We start from the raw sequence: 19,472 nt of genomic DNA on the forward strand, positions 1-19,472 counted from the left end.
TGTGGCTGTCTTTTTCCCCACTTGTAAATATATACAGTGGATTGCACATTCACACTTTCCTAAGCCATACTAAGCTTTATTCACAAGGGTCCTCTGGAAATGACCTGCAGTCTAATCACAATGGATTGCATCCAGTTGCCAGCATGAGTGGAAGGAAGTATCCTCCTTCCCGCTGCAGCCTCCTGTTTACTGGGGAGGAAGCAGATAAAGGAGAGCTGCACATGATCACAGCCCTGTTCTAAAGCTTCAGGGCATGAGAACAAAGGTTGGACACAACTAAACGACTAAACAACAACAACAAATAGTGCAAGGATTTATGCTTGCACAATGGAACATTCCCTCTTCTCCTCCCTATTCCCACACCCACCCACCCCAGAAGAATGAGGGGCAACCCAGAATAGACGTAGGGGAAAGGAAAGGAGGGAAAGTTATATTGCACAAATGTGAATTCTCATGCTGACGGAAAGTGTTTAGATAGTATTATGCTGGAATCAAGCCTTAAGTATTAATAGTTTTACAATTATGCTACAGAAATATAGTAACACATGGGGCTTGACTTTTTCATGTTGTTGTTGTTGTTTAGTCGTGTCCTACTCTTCGTGACCCCATGGACCAGAGCACGCCAGGCACTCCTGTCTTCCACTGTCTCTCGCAGTTTGGTCAAACTCATGTTCGTAGCTTCAAGAACACTGTCCAACCATCTTGTCCTCTGTTGTCCCCTTCTCATTGTGCCCTCCATCTTTCCCAACATCAGGGTCTTTTCCAGGGCATCTTCTCTTCTCATGAGGTGGTCAAAGTATTGGAGCCTCAGCTTCATGATCTGTCCTTCCAGTGAGCACTCAGGACTGATTTCCCTAAGAATGGATAGGTTTGATCTTCTTGCAGTCCATGGGACTCTCAAGAGTCTCCTCCAGCACCATAATTCAAAAGCATAAATTCTTCGGCGACCAGCCTTCTTTAAGGTCCAGTTCTCACTTCCATACATCACTACTGGGAAAACTATAGCTTTAACTATACGGACCTTTTTCGGCAAGGTGATGTCTCTGCTTTTTAAGATGCTGTCTAGGTTTGTCATTGCTTTTCTCCCAGGAAGCAGGTGTCTTTTAATTTCGTAACTTTTTCATACATATTATTTATGTTATACATGGGTTTTTGCATAAGTGACTCAGATCTAAGCAAATGTTCGATGCAAGAGGCAATCCATCGTGGGCAAAGCTTGAGCAGAGCCGTCAAATTCCATTTTTAAATACATTTAAAATGGATCTCTCCTCTGTACCTAATGGGAACATTTCACAAATGGACAAAAGCCTCAGGGCCACTGGTAATCAGCCCACAGGGCCAGACACAGTCCGCAATATGGCACAACTTGCATAAATTAATTCAGAGACTGGACTTTTTGATTAACATTGCTTTGGAGATCAATCAGCCCATATCAAAAGTGAAGGGGCGGGGACAGAAAATAACCAGTTCCTCATCACTATTAGAAATAACTAGAGACACCACACTACGATAATGATTGAACAAGCTAAAAAAAAGATAAGCAAGTAAAAAGGTTAAAGCTTGCCTACCGTTAATTTCACCTATAACCACATAAATTGTTCATGAAAGCAAATACTACTGGAGAGAGGACTTTTGCCACTGAGAAGAACTCTTATCAGACCTTCAATAGCAGACCTCTCAGGAGTGTTCACTGGCATAAATAAATGATAGCAGAGAGCTAATTGCTTTTTGATTTCCCCAACTGAACAGAGGTCAATGCAGATTTTTCAAGTCCAGGAGCTTGTGACAGAGTTCCTGAACCGCAGAAGGCTGGCAAGCCGAAGTTTCTGGATTTCATCTGCCTGCATTTCCATTTGCACAACAATTAAGTACAGTAGAGACAGAGTGATATAAACCACTTGTAGATCTTTGGTAGGGGGGAAAGATGCCCTGATGTTATTAGCAGCAGCATCCAAAACTAAGCAGTAGCATAGGAGCAGCTATGCTTTCTCCCATTATTTCCTCCATGGGAGTAACAGAACATGATCCAGGCAGGGGGTTGGGCTAGATGACCCTTGGTGTCCCTTTCAGTTGTACATTTCAATGCTTCTGTTATTCTTATGCATAGCAGACCCCTTGAAGTAAGGGATCATCACAATGGCAGAGTGTGGCTAGGCTTCTCCTTCCTCTCTGAAATGATAATTCCATAGGGAGGAATAGCCATTTCCAATTCCTCAATCCTTCCATCCTTGCTAACTTTGTATCCTAATATGTTCTCATCCACAGACAGCTGATAACTGATTTCCTACTCTTATTTTATTTTTTATTTTTTGTACCTTTGTTGCCAATGTATCTGGGATGCAGTCTATTCTCTCCGACGGTTTCACAACTGGGCAAGTTGGAGAAAATTCTGCAAGAGATCAATCAATTCATCGCATTAGTCAGAGGCCAGAGCAAATATAACAAAATATAAGAATGTATTTTAAAAAATACACAAATGATGGGTGGCGAGAGCCACAGCTTTCACTTTTCTTTTTTATATCAGACGTCTGTAACAAAAAACTAATTACTGTACTTCTGCACCAGTAGGCTGAGACTGGGATAGTCTGGGCCCTTGTTTTTATTCAAACCAACAACTCTGAATCTAAGAACTAATGGTTGAGCTTTTTCCCCTCCTTCCTGCCATTTCCTTTTCTTTCTGTGTCATCTTCTACTATAAACCTGAGGACAGGGACTCATTGTTGAGCTTTGAAATCTTCTGTGGGAGCCCATTCAGCTATAGAGTAGAAATGCTTTACATATTTTTTTTACTGCATTAGAATACCACCCTTCCTCTAAACTGAGTTCAACTTGAATAAAATATTGTGGGGACCCAGGGAAGCTCCGCCCTGCATAATCAGTCACATGGCACAGTGCACACCCACCATTTGAATGGGAATGCCTATCATCTTTCTGGGGGCCCGCCCCCCTCAAATATTTGATTGTGGGGGCCGAAGCCCCGGCGACTCCTAGGAGTTGACTCCTGTGTTCAGGGTGGTGCACAACAAATATTTTACTTCACAACAAATATTAAAATGACAACATACAACCACCCCACAACAGCATGTCAATGGACACCTGTTTCCATTCAGAAAAAAGTAACAGAAATCTTTCATTTATTGCCTTTTAAGCTAACAGCTGAAAATGTGAAAACTTCGCAGAGCATGAAATACTTCTGTACTTTTTCCCTCAGAGTGTTTGGCTTAAGCTACCATGCTCCCATCTAAGGAATATTTTCCACACAAAAAGGCTTATTTCATAACAACTAATTTGTTCTCCCCCAGCCTTCTTCCTGCCCTCTCTCTTTTGCTATGAGACTAGAAGTCTGATTTACTTCTCAGTTCAGACAAATTACTTGTATTCAATCCAATTTGCTTAGAGTGACTATATATATTTTGAAAATGAATTGTTGCTTGTTTTGCTTTCGCCCTCCTGCCAACCTGTTCATCTGCTCAGATTGAATAACGTGTTTAAAGATGAAGATAAATGAAAAACTAAAAAGACCGGGCAGGATCCTGCTGCAGTTAAGCACTTTTAAAGCCTCATCGACTTCAGCGGAAGAGTTAAGCACATGCTATAACTCTCCCATCAAAATCCCTGGAGCAGATGCTAACTAAAGAATAATTGATTGTACCATATTATAACTACATTACTGTATAAAATATATAGTTTATTAAAATAAGCCCCTACTGGTTTGAGTAAATCCCAGCCTAAACAGAAAAGCATCAGCTTGTTTACCAGGTGAACAAACAAGAGAAAGGAAATCCCATATATGAAATGTCCCAGGTTTATGGATGCAAGGTTTTCAGCACATGATTTCCACAGACATGGGAGAAGCGTCTATCATATCTCAAAGCTCAGTGCTTTGAGTGCAAAAGGTCTCAGGTTAAATCTCCAGGTTGAACTCAAAAGATTGCAGTCTTAAACCTTAGAGAGTCATTGCCTGTTGGGTGTGAACCAGTACTATTTTTCTAGAAAAAGGGTGGCGGAACTAACCATGATAACAGCCTCCATGTAAACTGATTAATTGGCTTAACATTCATGTCATCCATTAAAGTTAGCTGTATATATTCACTAATTCGTTCCTTGCTGCTGCTAACCATGAGGCAATCTGCTTCCTACAAACATTTTGAAGATGACATATTTTCAAACCTTTTCATAAAAATAAACTTGGGTTTTTAAAGGTTGGAACCTGTTCCACCTGAGATGGGGGGGGGGGGAAATTGTCACCTATAGTTCTTGAGCAACTCCCCATATTTGTGAAGACTGCTGCGGTATCTTATCAACTGATCTATTGCCTAATTGTTAGACATGATGAACCAAATTCTTCACTTCTTAGTGAGACTAAAATCAACAAGCAAGCAAAGCACATTGCTAGCAGCAAGAGTATAATAACTGGGGGGGGGGATAGTTTTATTAATGTTTGTTTCAGAAAAACTGTGACAACCCGTGTGCTAGATTGCCATATGACTCACTGATTGCTGAAATTCGTGGATTTCTGAACCATTACCTTTTAATCCAGTATGGCCGGTTGCTAAAAGTCCAATCAAAACACTGGCAATAATTGCTGCCAAAAGGAAGAGGGTGATTAAGGAGACTTCCAATCCAGAAAATTCTTTCCTTCCCATCTAAGCAAGGGAGAATGAGAGAAACAAAAGCATTAAGCAAAACACAACATTAAGAAGGAACATTCAAGGAAGGCATAAATGTCTTAAAAGCATTTGCTTGGGAGGGGGAAAGTATCCTTTGATCCCTGTAGTTAAAATATAACTATGCCGTTTTCAAAAGCACTGAATTATATAGCTTAAACTCTTCTGCACCATGCTATTAAAAGAAACATCTCCTTAACGATTGATATGAATTTTCGTGGGGGGTCTTTTTGAGGAGGGGGAGGTCTTGTCTCATGGGCCAAGGTATGTTCCTCCTGGATAGAAAACATTGCACCAGTGAAAATGGAAACGCTTCCAAGAATATTTTCTCTGTTTTGAAGCCATGAAGTTCTTGAAAAATATGCAACCCTGGTTGATTATGTTTATTTGGAAAGGGAAGCCAACATGAGCATGGACTGAAATGCAATTTAAGTTTGATCTCTTAGCGTGATTTGCAAGGAATTTTATTTTTACCAGCTGCTCATCTTGGCTGAAATCCCTAGGGAGACAGAATGCTTAGTAAAGTTAGGAATGATGCCCATCTTTGACAAACAGGCACTGCTGAAGTGTTAGGGCTCCACAGCCAACTGCTCAACCTTGTGTGAAAAGCAACATGGAACTATTAATGTTTAACTGTATCTAGCAATAAAAATGCATTTAAACCAGTGTCTAGCATTCAGTAAATCAGTGGCTGGATTTGGGTTTGTCAATGGGATGAACACATTTTCCCTAAAATACAACAACTCCTAGCTTTTTTTTTTTTAACATCAACAACAAAAAATCCATAATGAGGACGAGTGAAATTGATTTCTAAAATGATTGAGAGTGTTCAAATATCTCTGCAATGAAGTAAATAAATTTAAATATATATAAGTTAAAACTGAACTACCAGTTGCATTATTTCAATTCGTTCTTAACCCCTTATCTCTGATTTTCTACATCTATGCGTTTTGAAGGCTATCAGCCACAATAAACAATAAACGAAACACAGTAGTGCTTGCGTTTTAACAGATTGGCTTGAAATGATTGTTAAATGACAGTAACTAAGTACAAGTAAAGAAAAATAAAATTGCAAATAAGAACAGAATTCAAGCAAAATTACAGTATATTTTACATTTCATTATAGACTTTCAGAGGGACAAAAAGACCCTCACATTTATGTCCAATTGTTTAGATCCTATCCTTCAGTTCAAGAAAGGGGGCACAATTTATGTCAGTTTTTCCTCAATCTACAGCCCCCTGTATCACATTCTAAGCCACTCTCCGCCCTGCAGGTTTCAGGAGCATATTATCAAGGGCTATAGAAGAAGGCAGAATTGTTGAGCTTTCTGGGCAAAACCTCCCCCAAAACAGTATTTTTAAGCTTTTGGAGCTGTTTCCACTGTTTTTTCCATCGTGTTGCCACACATCCAGGTTTTCCCTGATATTTTGCTGATTTAACATCATTTTTATATCCAGAAACCAGGATATGTCAGGAATTTTCCTGTAGTATGGCAAGCCTAATATTATCTTGTCGCATTCTCCACAATGTCATTACTACAATTATTCAGCAGATAAGACACTCTATAAGAGTCAGTGCAATAAATCCCCTCTTTCAATAAGGGGCCCAAAGAATTGTCACATATTTTTTGCATAAAATGGGCAATAAAATAAACCGTGTCCGGTGGATTCAACCTGTTTTGTGTCACAAGGGCAGAATCTTTCAGAGTATGGGATTTTTGAAAATCTTCCTTGCAAAGCTGCAGACGGCAATACATTAAATCTTGTGAGTTTAAGGGTTCTGCGTAGGTGGGGATTGTAAAGCTGGTGTAAATATGGAGTGTCCTGGCCAAGCGAGGGTGGAATTCCCATCCCGAGTGGGGAACAGGTTTTATTGGCTGCACTGAAAAGGGTTTGGAATTCAATCTCCAGGATTCTGCAATTGTCTGGAATGTTTCCAATTATGGGAGCGTAATTAGCAACTCAAGTGATAGGTTCTGATTTTGCTGCATTACAGTTATCACATATTTGTCACACAGGAAGCTACTGAAACTTTTTTTGGGTGTGTGTGTGTGATATATTAAAAAAAAAACTCAAGCAAACCTACCTCTATACTCCTGTCGCTTCCTCCATGTATTGTTGCCAAATAGTCCTGTGTCAGAAAAGATGCCTTGCCTTGCAGACTCTTAACTATATACTGAATCCCTATCAGTTCATTGTATTATATTTTAACTAGGCTATCAGTAGATTATACACAAAGCCACAGTTCTCTTTGCAGGCAAGGGAATGATTAGTTAATTAATAACCCCCCCCTTGCATATCAGTCATGCGACATTTGGCAGGTATAATCACACATGCAGTTAGGTATCGTTTCTGCATTCGCCACCTTCGCCCTGAGCCACCGTATGACTCCCAGTTTATTATTTTAATTGGACTTTTGCTTATCAGTCTTTCTCCTTTTCTCCTGCTTAACGTCAGCATAAATCAGTTGAAGTTTTGTGGAGGTTAAGAAGAGATGCCTAAAGTTCGGTCGCAACACAAAGGATGCAGTTTTGATCGCAAGGAGCGTAATCCTCACCAGTAATTGGGAGTATTCATATAACACAATTGTGAACCATAAGAGGAAGAAAATGTGGAAAGTAACAGAGGAGAATGATCTGAATGCCCCCCCCCCTGTGAATGGTCCCCCCCTTGGGAAAACACACCACTTTCCTTTAGCTACCCACCCATTTTTCAACAAACAAAACACTGCATGCACTGTTTGCACAATATCAGCTAATCATAAAAGCATTGCAAACTACAGTGGAACCTCGGTTTAGGAACACCTCGGTTTACGAATTTTCAGTTTACGAACACCGCGGACCCATCTGGAACGGATTAATTCACTTTCCATTGCTTTCAATGGGAAAGTTCACTTCCGTTTATGAACGCTTCAGTTTATGAACAGACTTCCGGAACCAATTACACCCATGCTTCAGGTTAAGTACGCTTCAGGTTGAGTACTCCACGGAACGGTCTGGAATGGATTAATCCACTTTCCATTACTTTCAATGGGAAAGTTCACTTCAGTTTATGAACGCTTCAGTTTAAGTACTCCGCGGACCATCTGGGACAGATTAACCCACTTTCCATTTCTTTCAATGGAAAAGTTCGCTTCAATTTATGAACGCTTCAGTTTATGAACAGAATTCCGGAACCAATTTGTGAGAGGCTCCGCAACCTTGCCTGAGCCTCGGACACCACTTCCTGATTCTCCAATCAGCCTCTCTGACACAATTGTGTTCATAAACCGAGGTACCACTGTACTGGTATATGTGATGTCAAATATAATGCTGTTGGACCACACTGGAACATTTCTTTATGTGCTGGGGGTGAGTATGGGCTTTTTAAATCTGTAGTATCTGTGCACACACCCCTCCAAAATAAATCACTCCAGATGCATTCACAATATTATTCATATATTTCTCTCTACAGAATCAGTTGTGATTTTCAGCAGCAAGGCTGCAGGGTGTGAATGGGTTAAAAAGTCCTTCCTCCTCCTCCTCCTCTGGATGAAAGAGAAATTTACTCATCTCACCTTTTAACCTCCTGAATTTTGACTTCAGTTCAAAATATGAACTGAAACTAAAATCCTTAGAAACCAACACTTTTATGAAATTTGCAATGCAGATCTCCACCCCCCCGGGGGGGGGGAAGTGTACAAAATGCATACATTAGGGTAAACAATTGCATAGAAAAATGAGTATATTACAAGAAAGGGGGGCATAAACGTGACAACATTTTTGCAAGGCTATTCTTCTCAAATGCAAGCCGAGGCAGAAACTGGCCAAGCTGAAGGCTGGAAATATGAGGAAGTGAGAGAAATTGAAATTGACATCCCCACCTTCTCCTCCCTAAGGAAGTTGGAGGCAGACTGTGGGCTGCATATTCTTTTGAGAGAGAGAACTTTTTAAAACACACACACTATGTGTGCCTCAACAGAAAATGTTGTTTTACCCTTAAATTCCGAGCTCTGTCCAAGCCTTCAGAAATGAAACTACCGTATTGGCCCGGATATAAGCTGCACCTAAAAAAATAAAAAAAATTAAAGTGTGGCTTATATTCACAACCTGTCAAAAATAGGCTTTTACGCACCAACCATCTCAGTTTTAATGACAGGGGGGGGGAGAGATGGGATCTCTTCTCAATCCTCCTTCCACGTCACCGCAGGTTCTTTTGGGACGTGAGTTCCCACAAACCCAGATCCCTTCCTCCCTCCATCTTCCTTATAGACGGAGCAGGAGTCTAAAAGCCGGGCCACGAATTCAAGAGGGAGGCTCCCAGTCTTGGGAAGCGGAATCACGGCTCTGCCCCTGCACTTTCCCCCATCTCTTTCCATGATGCTGTGCTGAGGCATGCCCTTCCTTCCAGCAGCAGAGCAATCTGATCGGGTGCCTGGGGCGGCATTTGTGCCCTGCTCCCAGGGCAGCGCAGGACACTCCACGGGCCTCCAAGGAGTCTGCCTGACTCCTCAAATCAGCCGCCCTACATTTGGGGGGAGGCAGCGGGCAGACCGTTTGGGGCAGCGCGGAGCCTGTGGGTACCCAAGCCACCGCATCACTCCCAGGAGCCACGCTGCAGCCCCCGCGGTGAGTGCCGCCCGGCATTTTGTCACCCCTGTCAGTGGTGATGGTGACACCCGGGAAGGTCCGCACCCACCGCACCTCTTCCTCCACCCCTGATTCTTTCCCCTCCTTGCCACCGATGACTCGTCTCCTTCATGAGGCGGGAGGAGCCTGGATCCCAGCCACTCTCCCCACCTACTCACAAGAGATTTGGGGGGCGAGGAGGACCAGCTCTCCTCAGCCTCCCCTCCTCCTGTTTGCTTTTGCCAGGCCATATATACACTGGAAGAGGCACACTCTCTCCCTTTTCCCTTAGCTCACATTTCTCTCTTTTTTTCTTCTCAATGGGGCTTGCTGACCACCCCATTGATTCTTGGTTGTTGAGTGTTTCGGAAGCCGAACTCATTTACCGCCCCGTTGATCCTTGTTTGTTGAACCTTTCAGAAGCCGAAATCATTTACTCATTCGGAAGCCTGCGGCATTTTAAGAGAGTGGCTTATATTTGGGTATTGCCTTTTCTTTCTTTCTCCCCCTTGAATTTTAAAGGTGCGGCTTATATTTGGGTATGGCTTACATTCAGACCCATGCAGTATTAAGAAGAGCACATTCATTTCGATTAAGAGCAATACAGACAAGCAGAGCTGATGTGATTGTACACTTTGGCTTTGTGTAGTGTTACACGAAAAATACTGCACAAAACGTAGCTTGGCGCAATCAGGCATAAGATCACATGGTGAGTTTTTAGGGGTGCTGTTGTGTCAGAGCACACATTAAGCTACAAATTAATCAGGGGTCATAAAACTGCATCAAACGTGCTTCAGTAACAGAAAGTGTATTAGAAACCTTCCTGATAGTATACTATACAAACTGAGAAAGATTTATATGTTGGTACAAAGCAAGTGTCGAGCAGATTTCTTCTTCTACAATTTTTTTTTTTAGTCTCCATAATTCAGACTTTCTGGATTGCAGTTCAAAGTTTAAAATGGGGACAAGACTGGTTACTTATTGCCACTAGATCTGAAGGTTTTCTTACTGGGTTTTATCTCAAGGACTTAAGTCTCAATGTTGAATCGAAAAATGGCTATTAATCTCCTTCATGCTGCTAGAACCACTCCCCTGTTATCAGATGGTTTAGTAAAACACAGAACGAACATAGTAACTATATCTAAATTAACATATTAGAGAAGAATGAATAAGGAATGAATAAGGAACAACAGCCAAATAAATTTATAGAAAGAGTTTATTTGTGATGCTGAGGAGTGATACATTTCAGGACAATATACAGCTGCATCTTTCTTTAGTTTCATTGCAATTGTTCATTCCTGTGATGTCAATATCTTAAATTATGTATTCTGAAATTGGAAAGTACATTTTTTTAAAAAAAAAAGAGAAAAGAAAAAGAAATTTTACTGAACCTTCTTCAGATGTTCATTTTCATAAGTTTGTATAATTCACCAAGATTCTTTTTTCCCCACTCTCTTCTCCTTCTTTCTCCCCTATTTTTTCCCTTAAGATATTCAGAAGTACGTAATAGAGATACAAGAAGACAAGGAGGCAAGGAAGAGAGACATTAAAAAAAACAAAAACAGAAGAGAAGAGAAGAAAAAATGGAGTTGGGATAAAGAAATGCAGGGAGGAAAGAAGGAAGGAAATTGATTATTCATCTGACTATTCCCAACATAACATGCAGCTTTGCTGCATCCTGTACCTTGCCCTCCCCGCTATTATTTTTGATAGGGCTTACCTGCAGGTAAGCGATGTGCATAAAATTGCAGCCTCATAACATATTCCTACTTGTGTCTATTCAGAAGTTAGTTCCACTGAGCTTTATAGGATACAGTTCAAGGTAAACAGTGTATAGGATTGCAACCTTAAAGTTGACTGACCTGCATTAAAATTCTTTTCTCTCACACAGGCAATTTTAGTCCCCTTGGCTACTACCGTGTTTTCCCCAAAATAAGACACTGTCTTATATTTATTTTTCCTCAAGACGACACACTATGGCTTATTTTCAGGGGGTGTCTTATATTTTAATTACGCGTCCAGCCTCACCTCTTCCTTGGCGCCCTCTAGAACTGCGCCTATCACTATGTCTTAATATGGGGGTATGGCTTATATTGCGCAAATGCTTAGAAATTCTGCTATGGCCTATTTTATGGGTATGTCTTATTTCGGGGAAACAGGGTACTAGTGGGCTTCCTAAAAACATGACTTTAAAGAAGGTGCATGAAATGGACCAAAGGGAGAATTTAGCCTTAGGAACTAGGCTGGAAACCTATGCCTTAAGCCTTATTCTTGGCCATGTCCCTAGAGCCTGGAAATATAATAATTTTCTAATCGGCCTTCCTCCTTCCACTGAACGACTCTGGTTGCTAGGAGGCTAAATCCACTTTGGTGGAAAGGTTAGTACTGCAGCTTGGCACTGTGAAATGGCAGGCTTCATAGCCAATGAGTAGTTGAGATAAGAGGCACAAATCATTTGAGGGAATTTGGTCTGACATTTGCAGATTTGGGCTGAATATTGACCTCCTTTGGTTTGCTCCTTTCATCTAGTCTGTCTTCTATTACCTTAGCATATATGTCTAGTTGCTGAAATCTTTTAGGACTTTCTGCTTCTGATTCTCCATAAGTCCTTTGGATATTTCTTGTTTTCTCCTCTTCTTTACTCTTTTCTGAAACTACAAGGGTTTAAGCTCAGATGTGCAAGAAACAGTGTGGGGCTGCATGAGAGGCAACTATTCACTGATCTATCCAGTTAAAAGTCTTTGTATGGAGGATTTTACACGGCTCCACCACAACTTGACACATTGATGCAAGAATCTGCCTGTGACACTTTGCATTCATGTCAAAATCACTAACAAACAGGATAAGACACAAGCAGCTTGCCACCTAGGCACTGTTTGCTGGTTATCTGAACTCTCGCCGGGTGGGAGCAGGATCATTTGAGTGACAGGCTGCCATATGCTCTAAACAGTGATCACACATTTTCTGCTGTAAACACGGAGAGCTCTCTCTGTGCATGCAATCAGGAATTCCACTTTTTTTGTGCGTGCAGGGACTATTACATATCATGGCTTGGATCTGAAGATAAATTAGCTTAAGAGGTGCATGGGGTGAAAATTGACTGACTTCTCCTCCTCTCTGGAAAGGATTCCCCCCCCCCCCAAAAAAAACTACCATCAGATAGCTGGGTGAATCCACCTGAACAATGTGGGTGGAGGTTGCCGAGGGCTGCTGGGAGGAGAAGGGGACATGGAATAATTCCTGTGAGCTCCCTTAAGTCAAGCTGACATGCTGCCGCTTCCAGGGGCTGAGGAAGGGGGTGCAGTAGGGGGTCCACCCCGGGTGTCACCACTGAGGGGGGGGGTTGACAAAATGCCAGGCGGCACTCACCACGGGGCATGCAGCGCACCCAAGCCACGCGCCTGCCCTGGGAGTGATGCGGTGGATTGAGAGAAGAAGAAAGAAGATTCCACCTCAACATTAGGAAGAACGTCCTGACAGTAAGAGCTATTCGACAGTGGAATTTGCTGCCAAGGAGTGTGGTGGAGTCTCCTTCTTTGGAGGTGTTTAAGCAGAGCTTGACATATGTCAAGAATGCTTTGATGGTGTTTCCTGCTCGGCAGGGGGTTGGACTGGATGGCCCTTGTGGTCTCTTCCAATTCTATGATTCTATGAGAGCCCGCAGGCTCCACGCTGCCCCAAACAGTCCACCTGTTGTCTCTCCTGTAGGGCAGCTGAGTGGGAGAAGGCAGGCAGACTCCTCAGAGGTTCTGCGGTGCACCTGAGTGGCTTCATCCCCCACTTCCCACTTCTCCCCACACACATTGGGATAACATGCTGTTAGAGTGATAATAAAGAATCTTCAGTGGCTGTATTCCAAAAGGCTGCCATGCCACTGTTTGCAGGAATGGATGAGACCTGAATTAACAACCCCTTGGATGGGCTACGAAGCTTTATAACATGTTTTCCATTTGGGGAAAAAAGGGCAACTTTATGGAGCTCTCATGAAATTCTCTTTCTAATCTGCCCAATTTGATACAAAACATTTCTAAGTTAACATGGTGCATATGATAAGCCTTATGGATCTTTATTTTATTTTATTTTTTTAAAAAATCAACATAAAATCTAAATTAAAGTATGACCTGACCTCCCAGTTCTTTGCAAACCAGCAGCAGTAGAGCCTTTCTGCATTCAAATGAGGACTGCGCTACATATGAAAATGAATTGGAACAGAGATTGTGTGGATGTACAAGACAATGTGAAAACACATTTTTTGCTTTCAGAATTTATTGTGCTTAAATCCTGTTTTTCATCCAAGGAGTTCATGGGAGAATAATCCCCCAAGTTTATTTTTATATATACACCACCCAACAAAACGATAGTGGAGTGTGTGTGTGTGTGTGTGTGAAATGGAATGAGTTCACCCCTTCTACTTCATCTCATCCTGATAGCAATTTGTTCTACCAGAAACCCCGAAATGTACTACATATTTATTCTAAGAGGGCAGGTGCCCATTTCAGTTGCATACATCATTGTTCAAAGCAGATATGTGTGGTCTTCAGAGACCTGGGAAGGTTAAAAGGAAGACTCTGAATTCAGACTACATTTAGCAGATGCATAGTTTTTATTTTACAGCTCCTTCCTTCCATATAGCTATCAAATTCTTCTTTTCAGAATTCTCCTTGCCCCCTGCCAGGCTAGTAGTATGCCCCAAGGCAAACTAATCTGTGTTTAGCCCAAAGCACTTTGAAATTTTGGTCTGGGCCGATGAATTGATCTGCCATAAACATTGCAGAATGGAGAACCATAGACACATAAGAAAAGTTAGCAATGGGGTGGATCCAATAGTGGGCGGAGCCAGAGCAGCAGTGGGTGGAGCCAAAGCCCCAAGTGTGTAAAGCTTTACGTTATAGAATCATAGGATTTTAGAGCTGGAAGGGACTACAGGGGTCATCTAGTCCAACCCCCTGCACCACAGTAATCTTTTTTGCCCAATGTGGGGCTCAAACCCACGGCCCTGAGATTATGAGTCTCATACTCTACCCAACTGAGCTATCCAGTTGCCCTGACATTAAAGAACAAAAGATCTGCAACAAGGCCTTTTCCCTCTTCCCACAAACCAATTTATTATTATTTATTTTATTGCACACAATTTATACACCGCTTGATTGCAAAACAAACAAACAAACAAACCTCATAGTGGTTTAAAAAGAGATCCGATCCAGCGTCAGTACAATGTACTCTTGATGCATGGCTTGGTTTGAGAGGAATGTTGTTTCTTTCTTTCTTTTATTATTGGATTCCTCTGCTATAATATTGGCAGACATCAAGATGTAATTAGGTGCCCTCTCGCTTTAGGGCGAGAGAACGGAGAAAAAAGTGTCACTAGAGAACTTAAAAACATGAGATCAGAAACACTCTCTCTGACTGTTCCTTATCATTTCGATTCTTCTCTAGGCTGGGAAGATTCCCCACCCCTTTTCTTTTCCTTTTTTTAAAAAAACCCAAAATAGAAGTATGTGTGGGTGAAGGAGGAAGATAAAAGAGCCTCTGCTGCGAAGCAGAGAACAGAGAGGAGAAAAGGCAGGTGAACTCTTAAGACAAACAGGAAGCCACTCACAGAGAGAGGCTGCTGGGGAAAGGAAAGCAAAAGGCACGGTGCTGAGAGCAGTAACCAACTCCAAATTCCTCCTGACACCTGGTTAAAAACCTGCTAACTACGGAAAAAAGTGGAAAGTTTAAAAGGCAAAGACTTCCACGCGGAACCAGGCAGAGGAATACTGTGAGCGATGAAAGCCGTTTCAGGGGAACAAATAATCTTCTACTGTGGTTCGAGGTGCAGGGAGAAAAACAAAGATCTCTAAAGCAAGGGTGGGTAATAATAATAATAATAATAATAATAATAATAATAATAATAATAAATTTATACCCCACCCATCTGGCTGGGTTTCCCCAGCCACTCTGGGCGGCTTCCAACAAAATATTAAAAATAGAACCAAACATTAAAAACTTCCTTAAACACGGCTGCCTTCAGATGTCTTCTAAAAGTTAGATAGTTGTTTATTTCTTTGACATCTGGTGGGAGGGCGTTCCACAGGGTGGGCGCCACTACCGAGAAGGCTCTCTGCTGGGTTCCCTGTAACCTCACTTCTCGCAGTGAGAGAACCGCCAGAAAGCCCTCAGAGCTGGACCTCAGCGTCCGGGCTGAACAATGGAGGTGGAGACGCTCCTTCAGGTATACTGACTAGCCCTTCAGATGTTGGTGGGCCACAGCTTCCATCACCCTTAGTTGTTAGCAGTCCTGGTTGGGGCTGAAGGGTTTTGGAGTCCTGGAGGGCTGCAGTTTGCCCACCTTGCTCTAATGTGAAAGACTGATTCCTTTCAGGGAATATTGATACCCTTGGGACATAGGAATTTGCCTTCAACCAAGTCTAACTGCTGGCCCATCTAGTTCAGCATTCTCTACACTGCATACTCTGCAACATTTCTCCGATGAAAATAAGGGTGCCTTATTATTATTATTAGGGGACCCAGGTGGCGCTGTGGGTTAATGCACAGAGTCTAGGGCTTGCTGATCAGAAGGTCGGCGGTTCGAATCCCTGCAACGGGGTGAGCTCCCGTTGCTCGGTCCCAGCTCCTGCCAACCTAGCAGTTCGAAAGCACATCAAAGTGCAAGTAGATAAAAAGGGACCGCTCCGGCGGGAAGGTAAACGGCGTTTCCGTGTGCTGCTCTGGTTCGCCAGAAGCGGCTTTGTCATGCTGGCCACATGACCCGGACGCTGTCTGCGGACAAACGCCGGCTCCCTCGGCCTATAGAGCGAGATGAGCGCCGCAACCCCACGGCCATCTGACTGGGCAGCTTCCAACACATATAAAAACATAATAAAACATGAAACATAAAAAAAAAACCTTCCCTATACCAGGCTGCCTTCAGATGTCTTATAAAGTTTGTATACTTATCTCCTTGGCTCGGGGGTTGCATAACTCCACACCCTCCAACATTTCTTAGGGACATTCTAAGGAAAAGCAGGACAATCTGGGATCAAATAAAAAAAAAACCAGGATGGCTTCTGTCAATCTGTGACTGCCCCTGCAAAATAGGGACACTTGAGGGTCTTTGAGTGCCAACAGGTCACCGTGGTTTGGGATATATTGCCAGTCCTACCTGCAGATGGCAGGGATTGAACCTGGAAACTTCTGCATACCAAGCAGCTGCTCTACCATCGAGTATGGATGGAACACCTGTGCCCTGTTTGTGTTCCTGCTAATTCATGCTTAAAAAAAAAAAAGACAGACTACTGTATTTTAATATTTTTTTGGAAGCCATCCAGAGTGGCTGGGGAGACCCAGCCAGATGGGCGGGGAATAAATTATTTATTATTTATTATTATTATTATTATTATTATTATTATCATCATCACACAGGCTAAGCAAGCAGCAGAGTATGAAGGGGCCCTAAATAAAATAAAAATACCCCACTAAGATTTCAATGGCTTCACTCTTCCCCTGCCCATTGTGTTTTAAATTTTATGTTATGTGCATGTTATTTTACCTCTCCCATCTAGTAAGTGCTAAACTATGTGTGTAACTTCACCTCTGTTGCTATACGGTGGTACTTCTGGTTGCTGACACCATCCGCTCTGGGGTGCTGTTTGCACCCCGAAAAGTCCGCAACCAGAGCAGCGCTTCTGCGCATGCGCAAAGTGCGATAGAGCCATGGGTGTACCCAGTATCAAAGCTAGGGGGGTACACCAGCCACACTAGCTAGCAATGACGTGGCCAGGATCCCCCCAGGAGGCATGGTCAACATCCACACACCCCAGAGGAAAGGGGGTCGTTTGCAAGGCAGCACACAGAGCCACCCATGCTTGCACTCCTGCCTCGCCCGCTCCTTTAATGGCAGCGGTGACTAAAACGAGGTAGCAGCAACGAAGCTGCCTCCGTTGAAGGAAACCTGGACCTGGACCTGGACCTGGGCTAACTTCAGCCCACACTCTTTCAAGTCACAGCGAGCACAGCACAGAAAGTGCTGCCCCACAATGCTCCACGGCACTTCATTTGAATGAGGTGCCGCGGAGCATTGTGGGGCAGCACTTTCTGTGCTGTGCTCGCTGTGACTTGAAGGAGTGTGGGCTGAAGTTAGCCCAGGTCCAGGTCCAGATTTTTTTCAACGGAGGCAGCTTCGCTGCCGCTGCTGCCATTTCGCTTCAGCCAAGCAGGCTGAGGCGGAGCACAGCAGGCAGCGTCTCTGCCTGTCCTCTCCAGCTGCCCCCCCTGCCCCATGCTGGGTACGCCCATGGATAGAGCACTTCTGTGCATGCGCGAAGCGCACAGAACGCTTCTGTGTGTGTGTGGCGAAACCCGGTAGTAAACACTTCTGGGTTTGCCACGTTCTTAACTTGAAAAGACACAACCTGAAGCGGATGCAACCAGAGGTACCACTGTACATCAAAAGTTTTCAAAAGAAGAAGAAAACCCACTGGGTTGGTCCTGTGGTTTACAGCAGCTTGCTTTGCAGAAATCAGCTTGAGGAACTGCATGACCTGCAGATAAGCATTATCACGGCTAATACATGCGCATCAAGCCACTGCTAAAGGCACAGTTACAGATACCAACTGAACAGGTTCCTTTGCTCTCACATGAACCGGCACACTGTAGGTGGCCCTGTGACCTACTTTGCAGTGAATTCTTTATTTAAAAGAGTTTTCCATTTAAAGGGTAGGCTTGTCGAAATCTGACCTAAAGGTAAGGAACCGTAAGGAGAGAGAGAGCTGGGACCTTGAAAGAGCCTATCAACAGTTAGTACCTGAAGAGCAGAGTAACCCAGCATGGAGGCCCCCTGTCCACAATGTTCTCCACTACAGTGAGCTATGTTAATTATTATTAAGTTCACATGCATATAAATAAATTAACACATGCAATCTATATATATATATAGATTATAGATTATAGAGTGTTACACACACACACAGAAGCGTTCTGTGCGCTTCGCGCATGCACAGAAGTGCTCTATCCATGGGCGTACCCAGCATGGGGCAGGGGGGGCAGCTGGAGAGGACAGGGTTTTTTGGGGTGATACACTTCCTCTGTATTGGTGATGTGTTAAGTAGCCACTCTATAATCTATTGACTGAGACGCATGTCTTGTCTAATCAGGTGGACAGTGACTAGGCTTTGGCTGTGGTGTTGTCCCTGTCCTTTGGTGAACAACACAGCATTTTTAAAGTTAGTTGCTGCTTCTCTTTAGCCTACCATTTTACTGTTATTTTATGAATTAGACCTTGGCACGATGCCCTGTATACTAGCAGCCTTGTATATGGCATTGCATGCAATTCTGGGGATTTTAAAGAAGCCACAACATCCAATAAATAATAATAATAATAATAATAATAATAATAATAATAATAATAATAAATAATAAGTAAGGTACTAAAAAGGGACATGGGTGGCGCTGTGGTCTAAACCACAGAGCCTAGGGCAGGCATCCCCAGAATTTGGCCCTCCAGATGTTTTGGACTACAATCCCCATCATCCCTGACCACTGGTCCTGTTAGCTAGGGATCATGGGAGTTGTAGGCCAAAACATCTGGAGGGCCGCAGTTTGGGGATGCCTGGCCTAAGGCTTGCTGATCGGAAGGTCGGCAGTTTGAATCCTCGCGACGGGGTGAGCTCCTGTTGTTCGGCCCCAGCTCCTGCCAACCTAGCAACCACATCGTGCAAGTAGATAAATAGGTACCGCTGTGGCCGGAAGGTAAACGGTGTTTCCGTGTGCTGCTCTGGTTCGCCAGAAGCGGCTATGTCATGCTGGCCACATGACTGGGGAAAACTGTCTGCGAAAAATGCCAGCTCCCTCAGCCAGGAAAGCAAGATGAGCGCTGCAACCCCAGAGTCATCCACGACTGGACCTAATGGTCAGGGGTACCTTTACCTCTACCTTTAAGGTACTAAAATGGCCTTAATGATGTGGGGAGTCTCTTCATGCACTGGCCACTGTTTGACTTGTCTTCAGGACTGAGGAGAAGGGGATGCAAGAGGGCAAAAGCCCCAGGCCCTGAACTTCTGGAGGACCCAGCCTACTGGGGGACCTGGCCAGTTTATTCAGCCTGGGATATCTTTCAAAATCATCATGTGGCATTGAGGGAGTTAGTGAAGGCTAGTCATGGGATTCTCAAGCACATGGCGGGATTCTCTAAGAGTAGTTGCAGCTGCTTTAGATAATA

General features: G+C 43.3%; 1 protein-coding gene across 3 annotated transcripts in view; it reads right to left on the reverse strand.

Annotated features, from left to right (window-relative positions):
* SI (sucrase-isomaltase) overlaps positions 1–19,472 on the reverse strand; it is a 149,130-nt gene that overhangs the window by 102,704 nt on the left and 26,954 nt on the right. Inside the window, exons 2-4 of one of the 3 annotated variants that reach the window (XM_088669160.1) lie at positions 8,643–8,712; positions 4,529–4,646; positions 2,316–2,389 (exon numbers count right to left, since the gene is read on the reverse strand). In XM_088669160.1, coding sequence (XP_088525286.1) covers positions 2,316–2,389; positions 4,529–4,646 — 192 coding nt within the window. In that variant the 5' untranslated portion in view covers positions 8,643–8,712. Of the gene's footprint in view, positions 1–2,315; positions 2,390–4,528; positions 4,647–6,753; positions 6,910–8,642; positions 8,713–19,472 lie in introns of those variants that run through there. The other 2 variants (XM_035132460.3, XM_060274411.2) reach the window with 2 other exon arrangements.

This window comes from Zootoca vivipara, chromosome 5 (genome assembly GCF_965207765.1).
Source record: "Zootoca vivipara chromosome 5, rZooViv2.hap1.1, whole genome shotgun sequence".
Lineage (NCBI taxonomy): Eukaryota > Metazoa > Chordata > Lepidosauria > Squamata > Lacertidae > Zootoca > Zootoca vivipara.